Source organism: Nuphar pumila, chromosome 12 (assembly GCF_984573655.1).
Source record: "Nuphar pumila chromosome 12, dmNupPumi1.hap1.1, whole genome shotgun sequence".
NCBI classification, from domain to species: Eukaryota; Viridiplantae; Streptophyta; class Magnoliopsida; order Nymphaeales; family Nymphaeaceae; genus Nuphar; species Nuphar pumila.
The window spans coordinates 31,594,874-31,620,246 of record NC_143260.1 but is presented as its reverse complement, the minus strand read 5'-3'; the positions used below and the strand labels follow the sequence as shown (position 1 = coordinate 31,620,246).

The 25,373-nt window shown below is 39.8% G+C and overlaps 1 protein-coding gene across 1 annotated transcript in view; it reads right to left on the bottom strand.

Annotated features, from left to right (window-relative positions):
• The window catches only part of LOC149820539 (sucrose synthase 2-like), a 74,755-nt gene that overhangs the window by 1,489 nt on the left and 47,893 nt on the right, over nt 1-25,373 (bottom strand). Inside the window, exons 11-12 of the mRNA XM_089982458.1 lie at nt 3,326-3,550; nt 45-366 (exon numbers count right to left, since the gene is read on the bottom strand). Coding sequence (XP_089838584.1) covers nt 45-366; nt 3,326-3,550 — 547 coding nt within the window. The remainder of the gene's footprint in view (nt 1-44; nt 367-3,325; nt 3,551-25,373) is intronic.

Sequence of the window (25,373 nt, the reverse complement as noted above, 5' to 3'; positions counted from 1 at the left end):
CATAAAAGGTTTCTAAGAAAACTTCGGATGACTGAGTGAGGTACCTGTACAAAAGCACCCCTCGTATCGGCTATATAACGATAAAGCTCACCATTACGTGCCCTATTCATTTGAGAGCATATCCAGCGCATCTGGCCATTCAATTTATACTTTTCCATAAGCTGATGCATCTTGTCAATCTCTTGTATTTCCTCTCTGTCATTAGACTTCTTCACATCATGGTAACCAGCAACGATGACAAGGTTGACGAGTTCCCTTAATTTGGTGTGCTTGCCATACCACTCTACCAAGCCTGTTATGTTCTTCACTTTATCAAGCCTTGCCATAGAAAAGATGATTGGCTTCGACTGATCACTCAACCAACCACTGAACCAGAGATCCCAAGATAGAAATTAACAAACAAAAGGAAAAACAGATTCACAAGAACAAGCATCACACAACTGGTAATAAATACAAATAACAACAACTACGCCTTCATCCCAAAACCATTGGGGTCGGCGATATGAACCAACAAAGAAAATCATTCTGGGTCTTCCACATGAATCCTTCTCCTCAATTCATTTCTATCCAATGCCATGTGCTCGGTGAGGTTCAAAGCATTCATATCCTTTCCTATCACCTCCATCCATGTCTTCCTAGGCCTACCCCAACCTCTTTTAACTAATATATTTTCCCATTTCTCCATCCTTCTAACTGGAGCATCATTAGGCCTTCGTCGAATATGTCCAAACCACCGTAAACGATTCTCTCTCATCTTATTTTCAATGGGTGCAACGCCTACCTTCTTACGTATCTCCTCGTTCTGAATCTTATCTTTTATTGTATTTCCACACATCCATCTAAGCATATGCATCTCAGCTACACTCATTTTTTGAATATGATATCTCTTGGCAGCCCAACATTCCGTACCATATAGTAAAGCGGGCCTAATAGTCGTCCTATAAAACTTTCCCTTCAACCGCAATGGCATTCTACGATCGCACAACATTTCAGTTGCACTTTTCCATTTCATCCACCCAACCTTTATCCTATGATTTACATCTTCATCAATTTCTTCATACTTTTGAATGATAGATCCCAAATATTTGAAATAATCATCCATTGATATTTCTTGCTCACCAAGCTTCACTACACTCCCATCTCTATTTCGTTGCTTACTAAATAGACATTTCATGTATTCTGTCTTACTCTTACTCAACTTAAAACCTCTTGCTTCCAATGTCTGTCTCCATAATTCTAACTTAGCATTAACCCCAGCTCTAGACTCATCAATCAAAACAATATCATCAGCAAACAACATACACCACGGCACATTTTCTTGAATTGATCTCGTAAGCTCATCCATCACTATAGCAAATAGGAAAGGGCTTAAAGCAGATCCTTGATGTAACCCAACCGTTATAGGAAAATTGGTTGTCACCCCTCCACAAGTGCGGACATTGGTTACTACTCCTTCATACATATCTTTAATTATACTAATGTACTTGAGAGAAACACCTTTCTTCATCATTGTCCACCAGAGAACGTCCCTAGATACTTTATCGTAAGCCTTCTCCAAATCAATAAAAACCATATGCAAATCTTTGTTCCTCTCTCTATTTCTCTCAATAAGTTGTCTAAGAAGATGTATAGCTTCCATAGTAGATCTTTCAGGCATAAAACCAAATTGATTCTCCGATATCATGACAACCTTCCTCAACCTAGACTCAATCACCCTCTCCCAAAGTTTCATAGTATGACTCATGAGTTTTATACCACGATAGTTTGTGCAATCTTGTATATCACCCTTATTCTTATATAGAGGCACCAAAGTACTCTTCCTCCACTCATTAGGCATCTTATTTGTCCGCCAAATCTTAAAAAGATTTGTCAACCATTCTAAACCTTTCTCTCCCAAGCATTTCCAAGCCTCGATAGGTATACCATCTGGGCCAACTGCCCTTCTTGAATTCATTTTCTTCAAAGCCTCTGCAATTTCTTTCTTTTGAATCTTGCGCATGAAGTCACGATTCATCTCATGAAAAGGAATGGAAAAGTCTCCAAGATCCTGAGCATGATTTTGAAAAGTGAGGCAGTGATCTTATTTGCATAAAAATGAATACTTTCTCATATGGTACTAAAAATGAACCAAGAAGAGGATCTATTTTCTCAAACTGGGAATGGATCTTGGTTAAATTGATTTTCAAAGGATTTGAAGCCAGAACTTCCCCTCCCCCCACCCACCCACCCAAACCAACTTCACTTCTCATAGAAGTTTTTCTCACCCAAAAATTTTGTGCTCTTTCTGTCTCATTGGATTTATACATGCAAATTCATCAACCTTGAAGCTATAGTAAATGGAGTTGAAATTTGGAGTTAGTATTGTGTGAAACATTTGCCTATTCAACCATATTGAAATTTGGATTTATTTCAATCATACATAGATCACATCAACAGGAGAATGATATTGGTTTGAACCTGATTAGGTTTAGATATAAAAAATCAAATGAATTTGAAAAAGGTTTTAGATCTAGAAAAATCCAACTTTCTATTTTAAAAAGCCAAGCACAATAAATTGTAACGTCCTGTTTCATAAATAAACATAAGAAACTAATTCATGGGATTTTAGATAATGTGATTCATTTTCCAAACATGCCCTAAAGAATATTTCGCAATACAGCTTGAGAGAGTTTTTGTTAGTGACACCACCTTAGCTAGTGATAGCATATAGCATCGAATTATGAACATCAACCAACACTTGAAGGTCATGATCATCCACATAACAGATATTGAATAAAGAGTTTCAACATGAGAAGTTTTGAAATCACATAGGCCATGGTACTAGACCAAGTGGCATTTTATGTATTATATTATATGATGCTTTAGTATGTAGAAGTGTAAGTGGGAATATCTTCTGATATATATCATATAAGATCAGGTACAATGTGACTGCACATTTCAAGTGTGTTGCTGCACCTCATCACCAATCATCAAAGAAACCCATTCTTAATATGAATAGACGCATCAGATCCAGATCCGATGACGTCAAGAACACATTTTATACAATTCAGCACCATAAAAAAGACCGACTGTAATACAAAAATCAAAACCTAGGAAAATATATGTTACATAAAAAATGTATCGCTTCTTTTGTGAATAAGGAAAAATGTATATTCCATCCATGATGATGAGGCTAAAACCATGGTTCAGTATGAAATTTACCACTACCAGAATATACTGCATATGCTGACCAAATTAATGAAGTTCTGTCAAACAAAAAGTAAAGCAACTAAAAATCAGGCAAAAGAAAAAAACTATGGCATAAAAGTTGCAAAGCACTACTCACATGCACTCATCAGTTTGTTCTGAACTAAATAACAACTTCTGAATCATTCCATGCAGTGAAGTTAATCGCTTTTGCTTTTCTGAACATGGAAAATAAATGCTCATATCACAGCCGGGGGATACAATATTGAACTTTGGATCGAAAACATCAATGCCATTAACAACTCTGTACATCCCAGGAAGAGTGAATGCAGAATGGCTTTCATATTGTCCAACAGTATCTTTGCTGAAATGATGATCAAGTTTAAAGTATAGTATAGTTACAAGCCAAGATACAGATCTTTAAGTTTAAAATTCCAATCATAAAGCAAAAATGACAGAATGCACTTATAATTCATGGGCATTTAACACCAAACATCTTTGATTCTTATCCAATTAGACAACGGGAAGGGAAAAAATAAATTATCATATAGAATCTACTTCCAAGTAATGTTTCAAATATTTAAAAAGTTAATGCAATTCATAACAAATATTGCATGTAAGCACAGGGCCTACCCCACCTTGCCTATAAAAAAAATTACCAATTTTGAAATATATACATCCTGCCATTATAAGGTATTATATTTTTGATACCAGATACATATACTGGAGAAGTCATACTATGCATGACTAATGTATTAGATATATAAACAAACCGATTGTATCAAGTCATAACAAATAATTTTCAGTTCAAAAATATGCATGTATACATATGTATATCCAGACACACAAACATGTATACATGTGAAACAGGAAAAGATCATTTGACATATTGTTACTGACCGACCCAGATATGTTTGGAAGAGGATCTGGTCCGTACAATCTCGATCTGTTCATAAGAGGACCCGATCTAGAATCCCGGTCCAGATAACAAGATCCGCTGATTCCGCTCCATGAACGTGATCCACTCCATTGTTACAGATTGATCTGGATCTCGTTCTTTTTGTTTGGATTGATCAAATCTATTTCTTCTCGTTTGGACCCGTGTGTATTTGGGTCGAGTATTTGGTTGGGTTTTGGACTTGTTTGCTTTGGTTTGGTTTGTTTGTGTGAGATCGGATCCATCTCGGACCAATCTACACTTGCTTTGGTTTGGATTGTAATGAAACGGACTAAATCCAAAAAAAGTAATTTATGGACATGCAAGAACACACTTCAATCAAGTAGAATAATTGACTGAATAACCGAACCACCCACACAAGAGTCAAAATATATTTGTTATTGCATAGAAGTACTCTTAGAAGAGTGAGAAATACAAGGGCCTATTTATAATACAAAGGGGTACTAAAGGGGGCAGCTCCATATGGCTGTTGGGCTGCTCCCAACGGTCACATTTGTGACCTTTGGGGGCAGCTCCAACAAAAAATAAAATATGATTAGCCCCTAATGGGTTGACGCCTATTATAGTAAAAAACCCGAAATACCCCTGATGGGTATTTCGGTTTATATATATAAATCTTAACACCCCCCCTTGAAACTTATGGTGGAATAACCAAGAGTTGGTCAAGTAAAAAATAAAATCGAGGTGACAGAAGCACTTTAGTAAAGAAGTTTGTGAGTTGGTACTCCGATGGAACGTAAGGTAATGTGATGGTCTTTTTCAGAAATTCTTCACGAACATAATGGCAATCCATTTCAATATGTTTTGTCCTCTCATGAAATGTATGATTGCTTGCAATGTAAACCGCGCTCTTGTTATCACAACATAATATGGAGGGTTCTGCGATGTGAATTCTCAAGTCTTCCAGTAGTTGCGGCAACCATACTAACTCAGATGTGGTTGTTGTCATGGCATGATACTCAGCTTCAGTGGATGAAAGCGATACCTTCTGCTGCTTCTTGCATCGTCATAAAATTAGGGAATCACCTACAAATACACATAAACCAGTGGTTAAACGTCTATCATTTACATCTCCTCCCTAGTCAGAATCAGAATATGCAATGACTTCTAACGAGGAAGAAGATGATAAAAACAATCCATGATTGATGAAATTCTTAATATATCTAACAATTCTCATTACATTACTCATATGTACTGTAGTAGAAGCATGTTGAAATTGACTAACAGTGTAAAACCCCATTTTAAAAAAAAAAAATCTGTTTGGACCCGGGTCGGGTCCGGACCCGACCCGACCCGGGCCCCTTTTTATTTAGGGTTTTAAGAAACCCGAGCGTTCGGGCGCCGCAACTCCCCCCCCCCTTCTCCCCCTTCTCTTACGGGAGGATTTGGGAAACCCACCAGGGGTTTCCCCTTCCGGTGCCCCCTTCGCCTTTAAGAGAGAGGTCGGAGGGCGAGGGGAGTCTCGCCTCCCTCTCGCAGCCCTCTCGAGCTTCCTCCCCCGCGCCGGTCTCCTTCCCTGCTGCGCCCGCCGCCGACGCCGGGAACCCCCCCCCCAGGTACGCCGTTCTTCTCTTCTCCTCCCTCTTTTCTTCCTCACCCCCCTCCTTGTCACCTCACCGGGAGGCCGGCAGGCTCGCAGCCGCTGCCGCAGGCCTCCCACTGCCTCCCTGTACCATCGGGGCCCCGATAGGTGGCTTACGCAGCCCCTGTCGTCCCCTTCTCTCGATGGGGATCGCCGGAGTGCCGGCAGGGGACCGGTGGCCCCTGCGGCACCCCTTTTTGCTGCCACATCGTGCTGTCGGCAGGGGTTGGCCCCTGCCGACCTGTATTGTCGGCAGGGGCTCAGCCCCTGCCACTTCGTGCTGTCGGCAGGGGTTGGCCCCTGCCGACCTGTGTTTTCGGCAGGGGCTGGGCCCCCTGCCGTCTGGTGCTGTCGGCAGGGGTGGCCCTTGCCGACCTGTATTGTCGGCAGGGGCTCAGCCCCTGCCACTTCGTGCTGTCGGCAAGGGTTGGCCTCTGCCGACCTGTGCCTTCGGCAGGGGCTGGGCCCCCTGCCGTCTGGTGCTGTCGGCAGGGGTGGCCCTTGCCGACCTGTATTGTCGGCAGGGGCTCAGCCCCTGCCACTTCGTGCTGTCGGCAGGGGTTGGCCCCTGCCGACCTGTGCCTTCGGCAGGGGCTGGGCCCCCTGCCGTCTGGTGCTGTCGGCAGGGCTGGCCCTTGCCGACCTGGGTTGTCGGCAGGGGGCTCAGCCCCTGCCACTTCGTGCTGACGGCAGGGGTTGGCCCCTGCCGACCTGTGCTTTCGGCAGGGGGCTGGCCCCCTGCCATCCATGTGCTTCTGGCAGGGGTTGGCCCCCTACCATCCTTATGCTTCCGGCAGGGGCTGGCCCCCTGCCATCCTTTGCTGTCGGCAGGGGCTCAGCCCCTGCCACTGTGTGCCGTTGGCAGGGGCTCAGCCCCTGCCACTTGGTGGCTGTCGGCAGGGGTTGGCCCCTGCCGCTACGCTATGTTTAGGCAGGGGCTTGTTCCCCCGCCGCTTGTCTGTTTTCGGCCAGCAGGGGCACACCTCTGCTGCCTCTCTTTTCCCTAGGCAGGTTTGTCTTTCTTTTGCTCAGCATTATTATTAACATAGCACTGTTGCAGACCTCGCATCGGACCCTCGCTCTGGCTCCGCGGCCCGAGCCTCGTATCATCTACACGCGTAGACGCACGCAGCTGCAAGACATCCCGAGGTAGGGCAAAGTCGCACGAATAGTGTATATGAACTAAATAAAATAAGACTTCTGAGATAGAATGATTATTTTTGCATATTTGCGTATCTGAAGAAGTATGTGTTGATCCATGTTTTACTCTGTGTGATTCTTTTGAAATTGCATAATGTAAATTCTTTGGGTAGACTCATTCTAGAAAAAAAATCAAGTAGTTTACTTGGCATGCCTGTTTACGTGTACAATTACTTAACTCATAATTGTCTATTATGCATGCTTGTTCCTTTGAAACTGCATACTTAAGATAGATTTTGTGAAGAGACTCAAAACCACTGCAATTGCCATTATAACCAAACCTTAAGGCAGGTACGGTATGAATTTTATGTAAGATCATGGAGGGTAATTGAAGGGTGAAATCTATACTTTACTGATTTTTGATATGGTAATATCGGCCTCCACAGGCCAATTGCTCAGAAAAGCAAAACATGTCATATAAGAACCAAAAGAATCATATACCATTATGTTGCCCTTCCATCGTAGTTGTACCTCTAGGAAGGTACGATCGTACTTTTGGACAAGTACGTCCCATGTGGGTTACGATGGTGGAATGATGAGGTTGTGGCAACCTCGATGAATGCTATTAGCAAAATGCTGAGATCACATAAAATGGTGACCATTTCGCCTTCACAGGCAAGATGCTCGAGTGGGTCTAATGGACCAGAGCATATAGGATGGGACGACGGTTAAGAAACCCCCGTCGTACCCATCCGATCTTCACGGTTCATCAAGGGAGAGGATGGATGGTACAAAGACTCCGATGGACAGGTTGTTAACAACCACCCCACGAGCAAAAGACTCGGTTTTCCCCAGTCATCGGAGTTAGGGGAATTGAGATTACCATAAATTATCCTAGGTGGTAACTCCCAGGCACTTCTGCAGAAGTTGGATGCATCCATGGGCCACGAATGCCTTTGGGGATTTACTCTCTTGGTCACTGACCGTCCCCTTAGGAGCGGACTCAGTCAGCCATCCGGGTTAATGAAAACACCTGACATAATAAACCCCCGGATTGGTCTCGGCTGTTTCTACGTTTCGCGTTTGTGCGTACCCACAGGCCAGTTAATATCAGAACTTAAATAAGATATTCATGAATAGATATAGATGACTGAGACTTACACTGCTTCTCTTTGCACTTATCACATTTGCTAGAATAGACTACAACTGCTTTAATTGCTTAAATATCATAATTGCTTATCTCATGAATGTCCTGTTTTATTTTCATTCTACTTATCTGTTCGTGCACCTACTAGTTTGTTATGAAACTGACCCATTTCATGGGCAGGTGAGGAGTAGGACTTCACTGGCGGCCGATGGCGTGGTGCAACGTGGATCAAGATTCATTTTCTTTCTGCTGGCGGCTTGACTCTGGGACTTTTTGGAGTTTTTCTTAGATTTATTGAACTTTGGAATAAAAGACCCATTTTGTAATAAACTGCAGATTTTAATCGATTGCCTTATTTCTTAAATTCCTTTAAGATGTTGTACATGTGAATAATGGTTTTTCAGCTAACGTACCCAGGATTGTTGACTTGTGTCCCTTTCTAAATGTCTTCCGCTGTTGTTTTTAAATATTAAACTTTAAATCTTTGAAAGGTTTTTCGGTAAGGTTTTCGAAATCACAAGTCGAAATTTTGGGGCGTTACAAACAGAGTGAAAAACATGAGAAATATCAGAATGAGTAATAGAAAGATAAGACAATGCTCCAATCATTTGTCTGTACGGAGTTGGATCTTATAGAGGTTCTCCATCATCTTTCTTTATTTTTGCATTTATGACCTCTGGAGTATCAACCCGTTTTTCATTCGAGAGTCATGATCGTTCAATGATCTTTGTTGCATACTTAGTTTGTGATAAAAAATAACTACGAGGTGAGTAAGTCACTTCTATTCCAAGAAAATATCGTAAAAAACCAAGGTTTGTTATATCAAAGTTGTCTTTAAGCACATCTTTGATATGATTAACTCTCTGCTTATAACCTCTTGGGATTATCATATCATCCAATGTAAAGTAGTAATATTATCATTCCTGCATTGGAAGACTTAACAAATAGCGCAGTGTCAGTAAAACAATATTTAAAAAAAAGTTGTGTCATCATATTACTGAACCTATCATACCAAGCTTTGAAAGCTTCTTTTAAGCCATACAGGGCTTTTCATAACCGAAGGGTTTTTCTATGTGCTAAATTCAAACCTGGTGGAAGTGTTAAAAATGTAATTCTTATGTACGTATATATATTATATATATACATATCTCTATACATATATACTTATATATATATATATATATATATATATATATATATATTGATCATAATACCCGAAAAGGGTATTTCTGTATTTTCCCATTTTACGCATATTCCACTTAGGAATATGATTGTATTCTTTTTGTTTTTCCTCTTTTCCTTTTTTCTTTTTCTTTTATTCTTTTTTTGTAGTTTTCATGCCACCTTGGAAGGCTCCCCAAAAGAGTCATTGGGGAGCCCCCAACGGACCGTTGGGGGCTCCCAACGACTCCTTTGGGACTCCCCAAGGTGGCTCCCCTTTGTGGTGTATATATAGGGGTGATCCCCCTCTAGTTTTAGCTATGCTTTTGTAAAGCCCCTCATGAGACCCAATATATTGAAGTTGATATTTTTTATGCTCTTGTGAATTTGTATTTGTGCCTTTGTGCACTTGTGAGAGTTCTCCTTTGTGCCTTTGTGCACACTTCGTGTTTCTAGCATTGTGTTTATATCAAAGTTACTGAAAGCGCATGTCCAGTACGGGAAGTGCGCTTCCCCGATACGCGCTTCGAAAGCGCGAAATGCGACGCTTTCAAAATGCATAGGGAAGCGTGTATTTATTTTGGGAAGCGCGTACCCCATTAAAGGGGTACTGCAAGGTGAGATTTACTGTTTTATCCTTTTTTTAAAGTTTTTTTTTCAAAAAAAATTAAAAGAACAAGTTTTTTTTAATAAGGGCAAAAAAGAGATTTTGAAAAAGCCGTGAAAACAAAACTCGAAAGGGTTTAGGGTTTTTATTTTTACGCCTCTACTGAATCTGAGTCTCCTTCTCCCTTCTCTCCTCTCTCTGTCAATCGATCAACGAAATCCAAAATTCGGCGACCTGCACCGACGTCCGACGACCTCCACCGACCGACGATGAATCCATTCAGGTATGTACTACGTACCCATTTGTCCATCTCTTCTCTCCATCTCACGTATCTTCATCTCACATAACTCGAAGGTAGCATGCAATTTCATAGGACTAAATAGGAAATGTAGGCGATAGAGTTGCCACCAAAATGGAGCTTGCATCCTCACCGCAACTCATGCTCCTGATTTTGCTGCCTTCTACGAGTTTTCGGAAGAGAAAGAGGGGGAAACCGGAGAATAGAGGTTTTCCGGCAACTCACGCTCCGTCAAGGGAGTTCACCATCCTTGACTGTCGTTTGTTCCTCTACGCAGACATACCGGACTCTGGATGTCGCTCTCTCTTCCTCCCTAATCTCCTTCTTTCTTCCCTTTCAAGAGGGTTTCATTTCCTCTGTTAAGGGGTCGGGTCACACTACTTCGTTTGGTGGTTCCCAACATTGATCTTTGGGGTTATGTAATCCGATTTAGATCCATCAGATTTTCTGTAAGAAAAACGGGTTGTCTCCAAGGGCTTCCAGAAGCACCAACTGCTCGTATCGACTGGTTCAATGGATTTACTTTACACTGCAGAATCTGCAAATAAGCTTTACAAGTCAATAGGATTTTCTTCTAATTTTTGCACAGTTTACTTCTTTACACTTTCTATCAACTCGTTGCATCAGAGCTGTAAAAAACCGTAAGTTTTTGCCATTATTTTTATAAAATGTTTGGAAACATGCAATTTGGACCTAAGATCCATATTTCGGATCTAGGACCCATAAAGTGGTCTTTATATCCACATTAATAATAAAACTAATAATAAAAATATAAATAATAAATATTTAAAGCAAATAAATACATATATATGTATATATAAACCTAACACGAGGATCCACAGTTGGATCCATATGAAAGGGTAAAGCACGAACCCTACTCGGGGTCGGTTACTGGGTCTCGGGTCCGGACCCGGGCCACACCCGATGTAACGAGTATAAAAAAAGGGCAACCCGATAAGGGTTGCCCGATAAGTCTGTAACAGAAAAACAAGAAAGGGGCAGGGGGGGTTACGCACGGCGTAACCGACCCCGTGCCTCTCGGCAAGAGGGGAGGGGGTTAGCCGATAAAGGGGAAGTGGAGAGGGGGTCTTGCCCTCTTTACTCGGTCTCACTCTCTCTTTGTCTGTGTGCGCAAGCGGGAGAAAAGGGTTCCGATCGCCGGAAAACCTGCGGCAAACAGCAGCCATCGCCGCCGGAAAAACTCCGACTACCTGCTGCCATCGAAGGCCTTCTCGAGCATTCCTGTCACGGCAGCAGTGAGGGGAAACTTCAGTCGGCCCTGTCTTCGCGTCTCCAGCCTCCGATCGCCGGAAAACTCATCGGAGAAAGGTACGGGTCTTCTTGGAAACGGGGTGAGGGATCGAATAGGGGTTCGATTCTGTGTGTGTGGGGGGTTACCGTGAGTAGCAAAACAAAATTTTTGTTTTGGGGGCTTTAAATTTTTTATTCCGGCTGAGTGGTTGCTGGAAATCCACAGTGAGGGGAGGATTTGGGGTTTTTGTCAACCCTAAACCTAAAACCCCAAATCTATGATTTGGGGGTTTTAGATTTTTCCTGATGAGAGGTGTTTTTGTTTTTGTTGAATTTCTGGAAAAGGGGAAGGGTTTCGATTTTTGCTATGGATTCGGCTGCCATGATCAAAATCAAATAAAATTTGGGGGTTTTCGATCTTGGAACCGATTGTCAGAAATATCCACCTGCAAGGGTTAAAGATGAGGTAAAGAGAGAAAAGAGAGAAGAGAGGGGTTGGCGGCAATAGGGTTTTCCCTCTTTTACTTAATATTTATAAGTGTTGTACATAGTATGACATTACACAAGAAGTAAAAACTAATTACAAATATGCCACCACCCACGCATCCCAAGATGGATCCTTGGAATGTGGTGCGGGTCGGATCCATGATCCAAAACTAACAGCCTCCCTCAAGTTGAGTATGGTCTTTGATCATGCTCAACTTGCCTTTGAGTGCCCAAAACTGATGAGTGGATAATCCCTTGGTAAAGATGTCAGCAACTTGCATATCTGACCGAACATATGCATGTTCAATTTCTTTTTCTTCCACCTTTTGCCTAACAAAATGTTGATCGATCTCGATATGCTTCGTGCGACAATGAAGGATGGGATTGAAGGCAATATTAATAGCACTCTGATTATCACAAATAAGCATAGAGGACGAGATTGTTTCTTGTAATTCTTGCACTCTGATTATCGCAAATGTGACCGTTGGGGGCCCCATCGACTCCATGGTGGGGCCCCTTTTAGGTGGGCAAAAATATAAAAAATAAAAAGTAAAAAAAGAAAAAAGAATTTACAAAAAATAAAGAAAAGAAACAAGTACCCCTATCGGGTACTTGTGAAATGACTAAAAATACCCCTATCGGGTATTTTAGATAATACATATATATGTATATAAACATATACATATATATGAATTACATATATTTTAACACCCACCCTCAAGCTTTACGGGGATATAACCGAAAGCTTGTTAAGGAGAAACAAAAAGTGAGGAGCAACAAGGGCCTTAGTGAAGAAGTCCGCCAACAGGTACTAAGATGTGACGTAAGGTAGTGCTATGGTTCCTCTCAGGTATTCATCACGTACGTAATGGCAGTTCATCTCAATATGCTTAGTACGCTCATGGAAGGTGTGATTGCTTGCAATATAAATTGCACTTTTGTTGTCACAACACATCTTCGAATGAGTATAGATGACAATGCCCATATCACTGAGGAGACTTCTTAGCCATACAAGTTCCATGGTTGTAGTGGCCATAGCACGATATTCCGCTTCCGTTGAGGACAAGGATACTTTGTGCTGCTTCTTGCATCTCCAAGAAATCATAGAGTCACCTAAGAAAACACAAAATCCCGTAGTTAAGACTCGGTCATTGAGATTTCCTCCCCAATTAGCATCATTATAAGCAATTAAATCAAGTGATGAGGAGGAGAAAAGAAAAACTCCCTTAGTTATGGTGTTTTTGATATATCTGACGATCCTTAAGACTGCACTCATGTGCACGGTTGTAGGTACATGTTGAAACTGACTGACAGAGTAGACAACATGAGCTATGTCTGGCCGAGTAATGGGTAAGTAGGTTAGAGACCCAACAAGTTGCCGGTAGGGAGTAGGATCCTCGAGAGGTGTTCCATCTTCCAACCTTAACTTTGCATTGATGACTTCAGGGGTTTCTGTCTTCTTATCATCGGAGATACCAGATTTAGAACAAATATCAGCAGCCAGTTTCATCTAAGAGAGAATGTACCCTCGAAGAGAGTACGCCACTTCAATCCCTAAAAAGTATCTTAAGAAACCAAGATCAGACATGTCAAAATGTTCTTTTAAAACTTTCTTAATATCATAAATTCCTTGCTCATCACTTCCAGTGATGATCATATCATCAACATAAAGTAGTAAAATAACTACTGAAGACCCTGCACTTTTCACAAACAAAGCAGTGTCAGTATAACATGAACGAAAATTCAAACTTGTCATTACATTACTAAATCTATCATGCCAAGCCTTTGGGGCTTGTTTTAAACCATATAATGCCTTTTTAAGTTTGAGAATTTTATTTTTACCAATAGATACTCCTGGTGGGGATCCATGTAAACATCTTCATTTAATTCGCTATTTAGAAATACATTCTTTACATCTAGTTGATAGATAGGCCATTTTTTCACTGACGCAATGACAATAAGAGTTCTAACACTAGTCATTCTAGCAACAGGTGCGAAGGTTTCTTCATAATCTATACCATATTCTTGAGCATATCCTTTAGCTACTAATCATGCTTTATAACGTTCTAATGAACCATCACTCTTAGTTTTAATTTTGAAGACCCATCTACATCCAATTGATTTCTTTCCAGTGGGTAACAAAGTTATTTCCCAAGTTTTTGCTTTTTCAAGGGCACTAAGTTCTAAGTTCATGGCTTCAACCCATTGGGGAATGTTTTTGGCCTCATTATAGTGTGAAGGTTCATAAAATGGGTGTAACACAATTAGACACGCTCTATATCTTGGAGTTAGGGACTCATAGGAAACAAACCTATTAGGAGGATTGGAGATCCGACTGGATCTCCTTAAAGAGGTTTCTTCTATGTTGGATCCTTGAGAGTATTTTTCTAAGGCGCTCATTTGAGTTTGTTGACCACGCCTAACATAGGTTTGGATTGGTCTATCACTTTCATCTGTAACATTGTCAAGAGAAATATCCTCTAGGTCATTCAAAGACTCATTAGAGATTTCCTCTTCTTGAAGAGTCTCATCTTCTTGAGATAGAAGATCAAATAAAAAAGCATATTCACTTTCGTCAATATCTTTAGTTTTCACAAAACCATTTTCATTTTCCAAAAATGTTACATCTTTGGATACATAGAGTTTGTTATTTTTCAAGTCAAAACATCTAAAACCCTTTTGATTTTCTCCATATCCCAAGAAAACACATTCAATAGCTTTAGGAGATAATTTGTCCCGTTTATGGGTAAGGACAAAACATTTACATCCAAAAACTCTTAATCTATTGAAATCGGGTGTTCTTTCAAATAGTTTTTCATATGGAGATGTATTTTGTAAGGATGAAGATATCATTCTATTTATTAAGTAAGTTGAGGTTAAGGCCGCTTCGGCCCAAAAACTCTTTGGAATTTCTTTGGAAATAAGGAGTCTCCTAGTGGTTTCCATGATGTGTCTATGCTTTCTTTCGGCCAAGCCGTTTTGTTGGGGAGTCCTAGGACACGATCTTTGATGACAAATTCCATTTACTTCTAAATAATTTTGAAATTCATTTGATAAATATTCTCCACCTGAATCGGATCTAAGAGTAGAGATATTACTTGAAAATTGATTTTTAACTATCATATGAAATTTTTTGAAGAAGTCAAAGACTTCGGATTTTAAATTGAAAAAGTAGATCCATACATACCTAGTGTAGTCATCAATGAAAGTAACGTAATAGGAGTACCCTCCTTTAGACATGACCGGGGAAGGACCCCAAACGTCCGAATGGACTAACTCAAAAGGTCTTTTGGACACAAAAATTCGGTTTGGAAAAGGAGTAGATTTCATTTTGCCAAAAATACAATTCTTGCAAACAAAATGTTTCTCATTACAAAATTTCTTTCCAAATGGAAAGTACATTTTTTAGAAACTTGGATGTCCAAGTCTTTGATGCTAAATTTCAATATTTTTATCTTGAACATGGTTACAAAAAGAGTTAGTGGGGAGTTTCAAGTTGCTAATGTAATAGAGATCTCCCCTCCTATGACCTTGCCCAATCTGCTTCCCGGACCGGAGATCCTGTATAGAGCAATCTTTAGTTGAGAAGGAGATTTCACATCTATGATCACATATTTGAGCAACAGAGAGGAGATTTAAATTAAGTTAAGGTACAACTCTCACGTTTGGCACAAAGAAATCTTTTGAAAAGTTTAAAGTTCCAAAACTTTTTACTTGTAAAGATGTACCATCGGCAGTTGAAACATAGGAGTTTTTATAATTATTACACAAATCAGAAAGCTCATTTTCAAGAGGGGTCATATGAAAGGAAGCTCCAGAGTCAAGGATCCAAGAAGACATACCTGGAGGAGAGGAAGAAGCTATGGCGGCACCCGAGGTTGATGGTATCTTGAGTAGAGTTTGTAGTGCTTCCGATAGTTGAGCAAGAGAAAAATATTCCTTCCCTTTGATGGTTTCCTCTTTCTTTTGAGTAGCTTCTTCAACGGAAGCAACCTTATTTTTAGGTGCTTCATTCAACTTAGGGCAATTAGGTCTTATATGACCCGACTCTTGACAATGATGGCAAATGACTTTTCTATAGTTGCCATTATAATTATTTTGCCTTCCAAAATGTGGAGGTTTGTAAGCTTTCATATGGTTGTCGGGTTTTGATACGGCCAAGACATCATCTCCTCCTTTAATCATGCCAAGACGAGTTTCTTCTTGGCATATTTCGGCTATGGCATCTTCCAAGGGAAGAGGCTTAGATCTATGTATGAGGAAAGATCTAACTTGTTCATATTCGGGCCTAAGCCCATGTAAAAATTGGAAAAAGTGCTCTTTTTCCATTTGTTCTCTCCTTAATTCCACATCCACACTAGAAACCTATTTTGGTTCTAGTAAAGATAGTTCATCCCATAGGGGACCAAGAGTGTTAAAGTAATCCCTTACACTCATTTCTCCTTGCTTGATAGTCCAGATTTTTTCCTGAAGAAAGAATTGACGAGCAAGGTTTTTTTGAGTAAACATATCTTTCATAAAGAACCATGCTTCATTAGCCATCCGAAACTTGACAATGTTGGCGCAAATCTTGAGCTCCACATTGTTCATGAACCAAGCAAGAATCTTGGCATGCTTACTTTCCCAATCTTCCACTTTAGATTGGTGATCTTCAATGGCCTTCATGCGGGCATTTCCTTCAAGAGCTTTTTCTTGATCACCATCCATCTTAGTTAGTTGGAGTTGTGGTTCCGGAATGGTGCCCATAACGTATCCCCAAAGTTTTTTACCTTTGAGGTTGTTCTCCATGGCGGCGGCCCACATCATGTAGTTGAAGCCATTGAGCTTGAAGGAGAGATCAATCTTTTGTTCTCCTTCCATTTTAATCACTCACAAGAGGATAAATGAAGAGAGATACAACAAGAAAAAAATATAGCTACACAACTAGTTATATTAAGAAGAAGAGCACACACAAGGCTCTGATACCATGTAATGAAATATGCGGAAAAGCACAGAGTGCATTAAGCACTTACAACATCCACTAATGAACAAACAAAAGGGCTAACACCCAAACCCACAAGAGACAACACAACATAAAAATATAAATGTCTCTTATTGAAAAGAGAGAGAACTCTCAAGAGTGAAAAATACAAGAGGGGTCAACCGTATTTATACACAAAAAGAAGGAGAGGAGGAGTGACCTTATGGCCTTAAAAAAAGAGCCACCTAGGGGCTCCCATGGAGTCGTTGGGAGCCCCCAACAGTCACAAATGTGACCGTTGGGGGCCCCATCGACTCCATGGTGGGGCCCCTTTTAGGTGGGCAAAAATATAAAAAAGAAAAAAGAATTTACAAAAAATAAAGAAAAGAAACAAGTACCCCTATCGAGTACTTGTGAAATGACTCGGGTATTTTAGATAATACATATATATATATATGTATATAAACATATATATATATATATATATATATATATATATATATGAATTACATATATTTTAACATAAGTTGTGCCCTTGGTGTACATCAAGCCATCTCCAATCGTACCCTTTAAATACCGAAGGATCCTTTTTACTCCTTCCATATGTACATATGTAGGAGCATGCATAAACTGTGAAGCCTGATTGACAGAGTATGCTATGTCAGGCCTAGTGAATGTTAAGTATTGTAACATCCCTACAACTCGACGATACAAAGTAGGATCATGATAAGTAGTGCCTTCTTTTGCACTTAGCTTATGATTTAAAAGGCAAGGTGTGCTAATTGGTTTACAATTCTCCATCCCTGTAGCAAGTAAAATATCAATGGTGTAGTTATGTTGGCTCAATGTAATAGTCTCATGTCGACTATCAACTTCCACACCCAAAAAATATCGCAAGGGACCCAAGTCTTTCATCTTGAATTTAGCCATCAGCATAGACTTAACCCAAGATATGTGAACCTCATCACTCCCGGTAATAATGATGTCATCAACATATATAAGCACCCAAACAATAGCTGAATCACTTTTGAATATGAACAATGAATGATCTAGGACACTTTTAGTGAACCCATGATGCTGGATCTCCGTGGAAAAACTCTCAAACCAAGATCGAGAAGTTTGTTTCAAGCCATAAAGAGAGCGTCGAAGTTTACATACCCAATTGAATGAATCATGCACACTATAACCAGGTGGCTGCTCCATGTAAACTTCTTCCTTTAGTTCACCATGCAAAAAGGCATTTTTAACATCAAGTTGACTGAGTGGCCATCCATGTTGTAATGCCAATGCAATGATAATCCTGACGGTGCCCAATTTTACGACTGGGCTGAATGTTTCATCGTAGTCTTGCCCATACTGTTGTGTGAAGCCTCGTGCGACCAGACGAGCTTTATAGCGCTCAACACTGCCATCCGGTTTGTGCTTGATCTTGTACACCCATTTGGACCCTACAACATTCGTGTTATCTGGCCTTGGTACAATTTCCCATGTATTGCATTCATGGGATGCTTCCATTTCCTCATTCATCACCTCTACCCAGACACGGGAATGTACAACATCATGAAAAGAGGAAGGTTCTATTTCTTTGGACACTCTGATTAGAAATGTTTGAAAATCCAAAGAGAAATTGTTATAACTTACCCAACGATCTATAGGATGTCTAATCCGAGTGGAACGTCGTAAAGGAGTCTCATCATTGACTGGATGGGCTCTACGAGAATAAACAAGACCAGAAAAACGTGAGGATGTTGTTGTAGGAGGAATGTCTTCCATATGCGGTTCCACATCGAAAGCATAGGGTTCATTGTCTGTCAATAAAGATGAATCCTCATAAGGCAACGAGTCATATAAAAGTGAGTCACTGAGCCAAGGATCATAACTGTCCTGTGTATCTGTGGAAGACGAACCCAGAGTGTCAAAATTTTCATCATCAAAAACAACATTTCTAGATACCCGAATTTTGCCTGTATGAGGATCATAACACCTGTATCCCTTATATTCATCTGCATACCCAAGAAACTTGCACTGTACAGCTCTGTCTTGAAACTTATTTCTCAATGAATGATCAATGTGAACATAACATACACAACCAAAAGGATGTAGTTCTTCATATGATGGATGACAATTATAAAGAACAAAGTATGAATAATTATCTTCAAGGATGGTCATGGGCAACCTGTTGATAACATAAACAGTTGTATGGAAAGCCTCGGTCCAAAGAGAGAAGGGAATACCCACAGTGTGCATCATGCTCAAGGCTGTCTCAACAATATGCCTGTGTTTTCTCTCAGCTACTCCATTTTGTTGAGGGGTATGAGGGCAAGAAATGTTACGTGTAATGCCATGCTCCTTCAAATATTCACTAAAATCATGGGATATGTATTCTCCCCCACCCCCATCACACTGAAAATATACAACATTGGTATTGAATTGGTTTTGGACTAGTGCATGAAACTGTTTGAACAACTTGAAAACTTCATGTTTGTTTTTCATGAAGTAAATCCAACTAAAACGAGTGTAAGAATCAAGAAAGAGTACATAGTATCGAGATCCATAAAGAGAGGCAGTGGGCGTAGGACCCCAAACATCTGAGCATATAATCTCAAAAGGTTTTGTTGCTCTTTTATTGATACTATGAAAAAGAAGTACATGACTTTTGCATAAATGACAACTTGGACATTTTGACTCTAAACTGACTGCGGGTATTAGACCTTTAGCAGACAACTTGTCAAGAAAAACTTGACTACAATGACCCAAACGAAGATGCCATAAGTCTGGCTTATTAAGTTTCAAGACTCTAGATGAAGAACTATGATCTGTGGATCGACTAAAAAATGTTAGAAAGGAAGGAGCTGAAGAAGCCATGACTACGGAAGACGACGTCTTCAAAGGCACATTAGATTCTTGAAAGACGTACATGTTCCCGCGTTCACCTTTAGCGAGCGTCTTCTTGGTGTGAAGATCCTTAAGATAAACAGAAGGAATAAATTCAACGGAAGAATTTGTTTCATCAACTAATTTAGACATAGATAGAATATTATTTTGAATAGCAGGTGTGAGTAAGACATTTGACAAGGGTAATTGAGATTCAGGCAAAGAAAGGGAGACATTTCCAGTGTGAGAGATGGGGTGGTGAGATCCATCTCCTATGACTATAGTGCCATTTCCAGTGTAAGGAGTCAAGTGAGAAAATTTACTTGCATCAGAAGTAACATGTGTTGCTGCCCCTGAATCAATATACCATCATCATTTTGACGCAAGTTCATCTGATTGAAAGTAGTCATAAGGATATTTTGTACGTCCTGTGGAAGAACCTGTCCCTGAGGAGTGCGTGCAAACGTCTGAGTTGCCCTCTGCCCTGGCCTCCCTGTTTTGTTCCGGTTCTGAGGATTGTACCAACAATTTGCTTTAACATGTCCCCGCTTGTTGCATAGAAAACAAGTAGGAACACGTCCCCCTCGTGGTACACTGCCTGAGCCAAGGCCTCCTCCAACTGGTGTAGGTAGTAATCCTCCTTTGTTTATAGTTGTTCCATTTGGACGAGGAGGAGTAAATAAGGCTCCTGTTTGAATAGGCGTATGTGCCATCATCACAGGATGAGTATCATCTGACGCGTGTTCCTGATTTAAACTGACCTCATATTGCAAAAGCTTAGATTGAAGATCATCAAAACATGGAAGAACTGAGACAACATGGAGTGATGTGCAAAACATGCGATATTCAGGTCCAAGGCTACCTAATACCTGTTGTACCATGTCCTTATCGGATACAGGACTTCCAATGGCAGCTAACTGATCTGTAATAACCCTAACATCCCCCATGAACTCTGTAATAGATTTGTTTCCTTTTTGCATGGATTGGAATTGCCACTTGAGTTACAAAGCCCGAGATTCAGAAACCTGAGAAAAGGAATGAGCTAGTCCATTCCACAACTCGGCAACAGATTGATCATCAGAAATAGTTTGTAAAACACGATCAGAAAGTGTGGAAGTTATGTAAGCAACTAATGTCTGATCCCGTTGTACCCATATGTCATAAGCATGATTGGTGGTTCGAAGTTGACTCACCTTCCCATCTTCACCTGTTATTTCTTGCATGATATGTGTAGGTGGGGCGGGTGATCGCCCATCTAGATGCCCATAAAGACCATGACTGCGAATAAAGGGCACAATCTGACGTTTCCAAAGTAAGTAGTTATCATGAGATAACTTGTGGGTCATGAGGTAAGTAAGAAAACTAGGGTTCAACTTGGAATCCATGGATTATATGAAGAATGAGAAGCCAAAACTGTTCTAACAGTGTATTGAAGAGGAGACAGCAATGCTGTGTGCTGAAAATAATATCAGCACACACGTTATTCAGAGAAAGAGGAAAACAACAATGCTGATGTGTGCTGAAAATGATACCAGCACACATGTTATACAGAGAAAAAGAAACATCAATGTTGCTGTGTGCTGAAAATGATATCAGCACACACGTTACACAGAGAAAAGGAAGCAGCAATGTTGCTGTGTGCTGAAAAAGATATCAGCACACACGTTACATAGAGAATAGTAACGTGCGAACCAGAAAAAGGGAAAGAATCAGAAATATTTTGGGGAGAAAACAAAAACTCGGCAGACTGAAACAAGATGTTAAGACGTGCGTACCAGAAATATTGAGAATGAGAAGAACCAAAAAAGAAAAACTAGAATGACGTGAAAGATTTATAAGAAAAAGGAGGAAAGAAGCAAAACTGATTAAGGAAGAAGGGACAGAAATAAACCTACGCTCTTTAGCAGCACGTGTTGGTCTTTAGAGGCCTTCTAGATGATTGATTTCCGCGCCTGTGCTCTGATACCATGTCAGAAATACCCACCTGCAAGGGTTAGAGATGAGGTAAAGAGAGAAGATAGAGAAGAGAGGGGTTGGCGGCAATAGGGGTTTTCTCTCTTTTACTTAATATTTATAAGTGTTGTACATAGTATGACATTACACAAGAAGTAAAAACTAATTACAAACATGCCACCGCCCACGCATCCCAAGATGGATCCTTGGAATGTGGTGCGGGTCAGATCCATGATCCAAAACTAACACCGATAACTCGACTCTAGGTTGTTTTGAATTCTGTTTAGGTATACAACTTAGGGCATGGGGTTTCTTTATCGTGAATGTGCATAGGGAGAGTCATGTATAACCTGACTTAGGCAGGTTACACGATGTGCATTATGTGCATCGCACAATATAAGTCGTTATGAAGTTTCTTTTAGACAAATCTTTTTATGCTATGGGATTAAAAATTTCAGATGTTTTAAGAGGTGTAGAATTGTTTGCTATGTTATGGTTTGATGATTTCGTTATAGATTGTCATCCAGTTCAATTACCTATGATTTTTGTTCTTTGAGCTGTGATTAAATTTGATCCCTACGAAACTCTGTGTTCTGTCATTAAACTAGAATCTATATTATAATAAAAAGACTATGTTAATGTATCGGTTATATCAAATATATTCCTATGTGATTATTAATTGATATTCAATCTGAATACATATGTCTTAGTTACCTGTTATCAGACTTGAGTTCTATTCATTTTCTTAACTATCAGAATTGAGTTAATCCGAGTTCATGTGATCATGTATGGTCTTACACAGTCTTATATCATTAAAGCATGTATATTTTTGAAGAATTTCCTGTAAACATATAAGTAGTCAAGGCCTGAAGCTTAGGGTGTTTAGTAGACACTTGATTTGGGTTTCTCCTGAATAGTTTTGGGGAACTCTGTATAGTGATTAACCGAAATGCTGACTGGGAAAATACTTGTTAGGTACCCACCTTCTGTGGGTTATTCCAGTGCTAAACAGAAAATAAAACTCCTGTGTATGTGGGCTATTCTGACGTGGAAATTGTGAAGGTAAACAGCTTGAATGTTTGTTGCGCATTAAGCTAAATATGGTGGTCATGGTTAGTGTTATCCATAACACTAAATCCATTCATGAGTAATAGCTGAAAATCTTGCTTATGCTGGAGATTTTCTTTTTGGTTTTGTTCTTGCAACACATGTATATAGCTGGTTTGGTTAAACAGATTATCATTTGAATCACGAGTTGCTTTAAAGTATCTCAAGCTGGTTCTTGAGTGTGGCTTAAGCACATATTTGTAATATGCGGTGTGGATTATTGAGTCATAATTGAAATTTTCAGTCATGTAAAATAAGGGGTCATCATACCCTATTTAAGAAGGATGGACACATAAAACTGAATTTTATACATATTGTGACTTGCCTTGTTGTCCCTAGCTGAACATTATATTCTTGTTCGGAATTCTATGAGTGGTTTAAAGGCTGGTATATTGTTTGCCATGGATGTGTATGATTTAAATTCTGATATGAATAAAGAAAAATCTTGAAACCTACGCACACCTATCTATGTGTCAAGAACAGGCTGGAATGTTATTTCTAAGAAGGTTATGTAATTGTTATTGTTATGATTATGGTACTCATGAGTGTGAGCATGATTCAGTTATTAGTAATTCTTCTTGAACATGTACGCTTGATTAATATGTGAAATTGCACATGTACACTCACACACTCAAAATAAATGTGCATTGGTTAATACACGTATATGATGTAGGTACCACACATAATGAAAATGCATATGAATGAGTAATGACATGCATATGCTTGGTTTATGATTGCATGAGTGCACATGCTTTTGGCACTTTGGCCCAGTGTTATGAATGAAATACTACTTTGGTTTTATTATGTGGTGCATCGATGGCCTAAATGGACCATCATCGGCCTAGAGAGTCGTGGGTTTGGTTTCCTTTCACATATGTTTTTAACTGCATCACTTAAACCACATAAGATGGTTTGACACATTACTACATTGTTCTAGTTGTTTATACGGGCTGGAGTTCCGTAAGGGTCCCCGCAAGGGAAGATGCAGGTTTTCACTTTACTTTTGCATATGGTGTTGCAAACTTAAAGAATTAACTGTAATAAAAATATAATAAGAACAGTGTAATATACATTCTGGATATCTCGTCTGGAGTATGAGAATCTTAAAGATCCGGTCTTGGGGAGACTGTAAGGATACAAAAACTTCATGTGCTGTAATTTTTGTCCCCTGAACCCGATATTGAGGTTCTTTCTCCTGGCCACGGTTTTAGGGAGAGTCCGCCACTTTACCCGTGAGTGGTGTGTTTTGACACAGCTGTTGTTTATGGTATCAAGAAAGTGGCACTTGTGGGCGTGGGGTGTCCCTTGTGTCCCCGACATTAGATGTGGAGGTCTAATGTTCCGAAGGTGATTCGGTCGAGGGCTAAGTTAGAACCCAGTAATAAAATACAAATTGTGTGTTAAGCTTCCCTAGGAACCTACTTGACATCGGGAATTGTACCCATTTGGTGTATCCGCGGGCAACGGTAATTAAAAAGATGAACTTAAAGTTGTGTGCATTTAATAGGGCATGCATATGGAAAGATGAAACTTAAATAAAAGATAACAAAAATGAATCATGCATTGCACATAATCATGCATTTTTCTGCTATGCACTAGATCATGCATAATTGAATTGTTCTATAAATCATGATAGAATGGTGGGTGTATGTTATTTACTTCCTAAGAAGCATGCTGAAAGATCTTATTACTTAGTTTTTGTCTATGCTCATGCCTTACTGTTTCTTTCGGCTTAGCATATGTAACTGATTGCATGAATGATTATTTAGTTCTGCAATTTTTTATACATGCACTCACTCAAATCGTTACATGAAATCTTATCCATATTCTTTGTCTCACCTGGTTTCTTTAGAAGTAGTTGTGCTCAGAATTTCGGTTCTGACACCCTACTTTGTTGGTTTTTCACAGAATATGGTGAACTGTGAGGTTGGACTGGCTACTGGGAAGGGATGAAAGTCATACTTGGGCTTGACAGCTTCAACAGGGGACATAGTGGCTCTTTCTTCAATCCTTCTTGCTTTTTCAGTTGTTACTTTACTTTCAGTCGAATAAAACATTGTCTCTACAATTTACTCTTACTCATAAATAAAGAAATTGTTTTGGTTCTTATGGATGATGATTGCAAGTTCGTTTGTGGTGATTGGGCTATCCAATAAAAATTGGAACTATGAGGACCCCGGATCCTTGGGAAGGTTTCCGCATTGAAAAAAAAATATTCTGCATTTTCAAAGGGTATAATTTGGGGTCGTTACAAGAGTCACTCAGTTTATACTGTCAGAATAGTGCTATAATGCAAAACATACTAATGTATGTCATACTTTCACGATCAATGTTGTGTCTATTTTCTTTTATGTCTTTTATCCAGGAATTAACGTGTGATTTTTGTAATCTATAACATCCTAATGGATTTGTTTCTTGTTTGATAATTTGGCTAAATAGATTTTACCTTTGACTAATAACATAATTTCAATTTCCAACTTTCATTTTTTGCTAGTATATATTAATGTGCATACATTTGTGTATATAAGCAATGATTTGTGTTCGCTTTCGAGACACTTCCTAGGTCGCTTCCAAGACGCTTCCTAGGTCGCTTCCAAGACGCTTCCTAGGTCGCTTCCGAGATGCTTCCCGCTTCCTAAAATTTTAGAAGTGCCTCGCTTCCC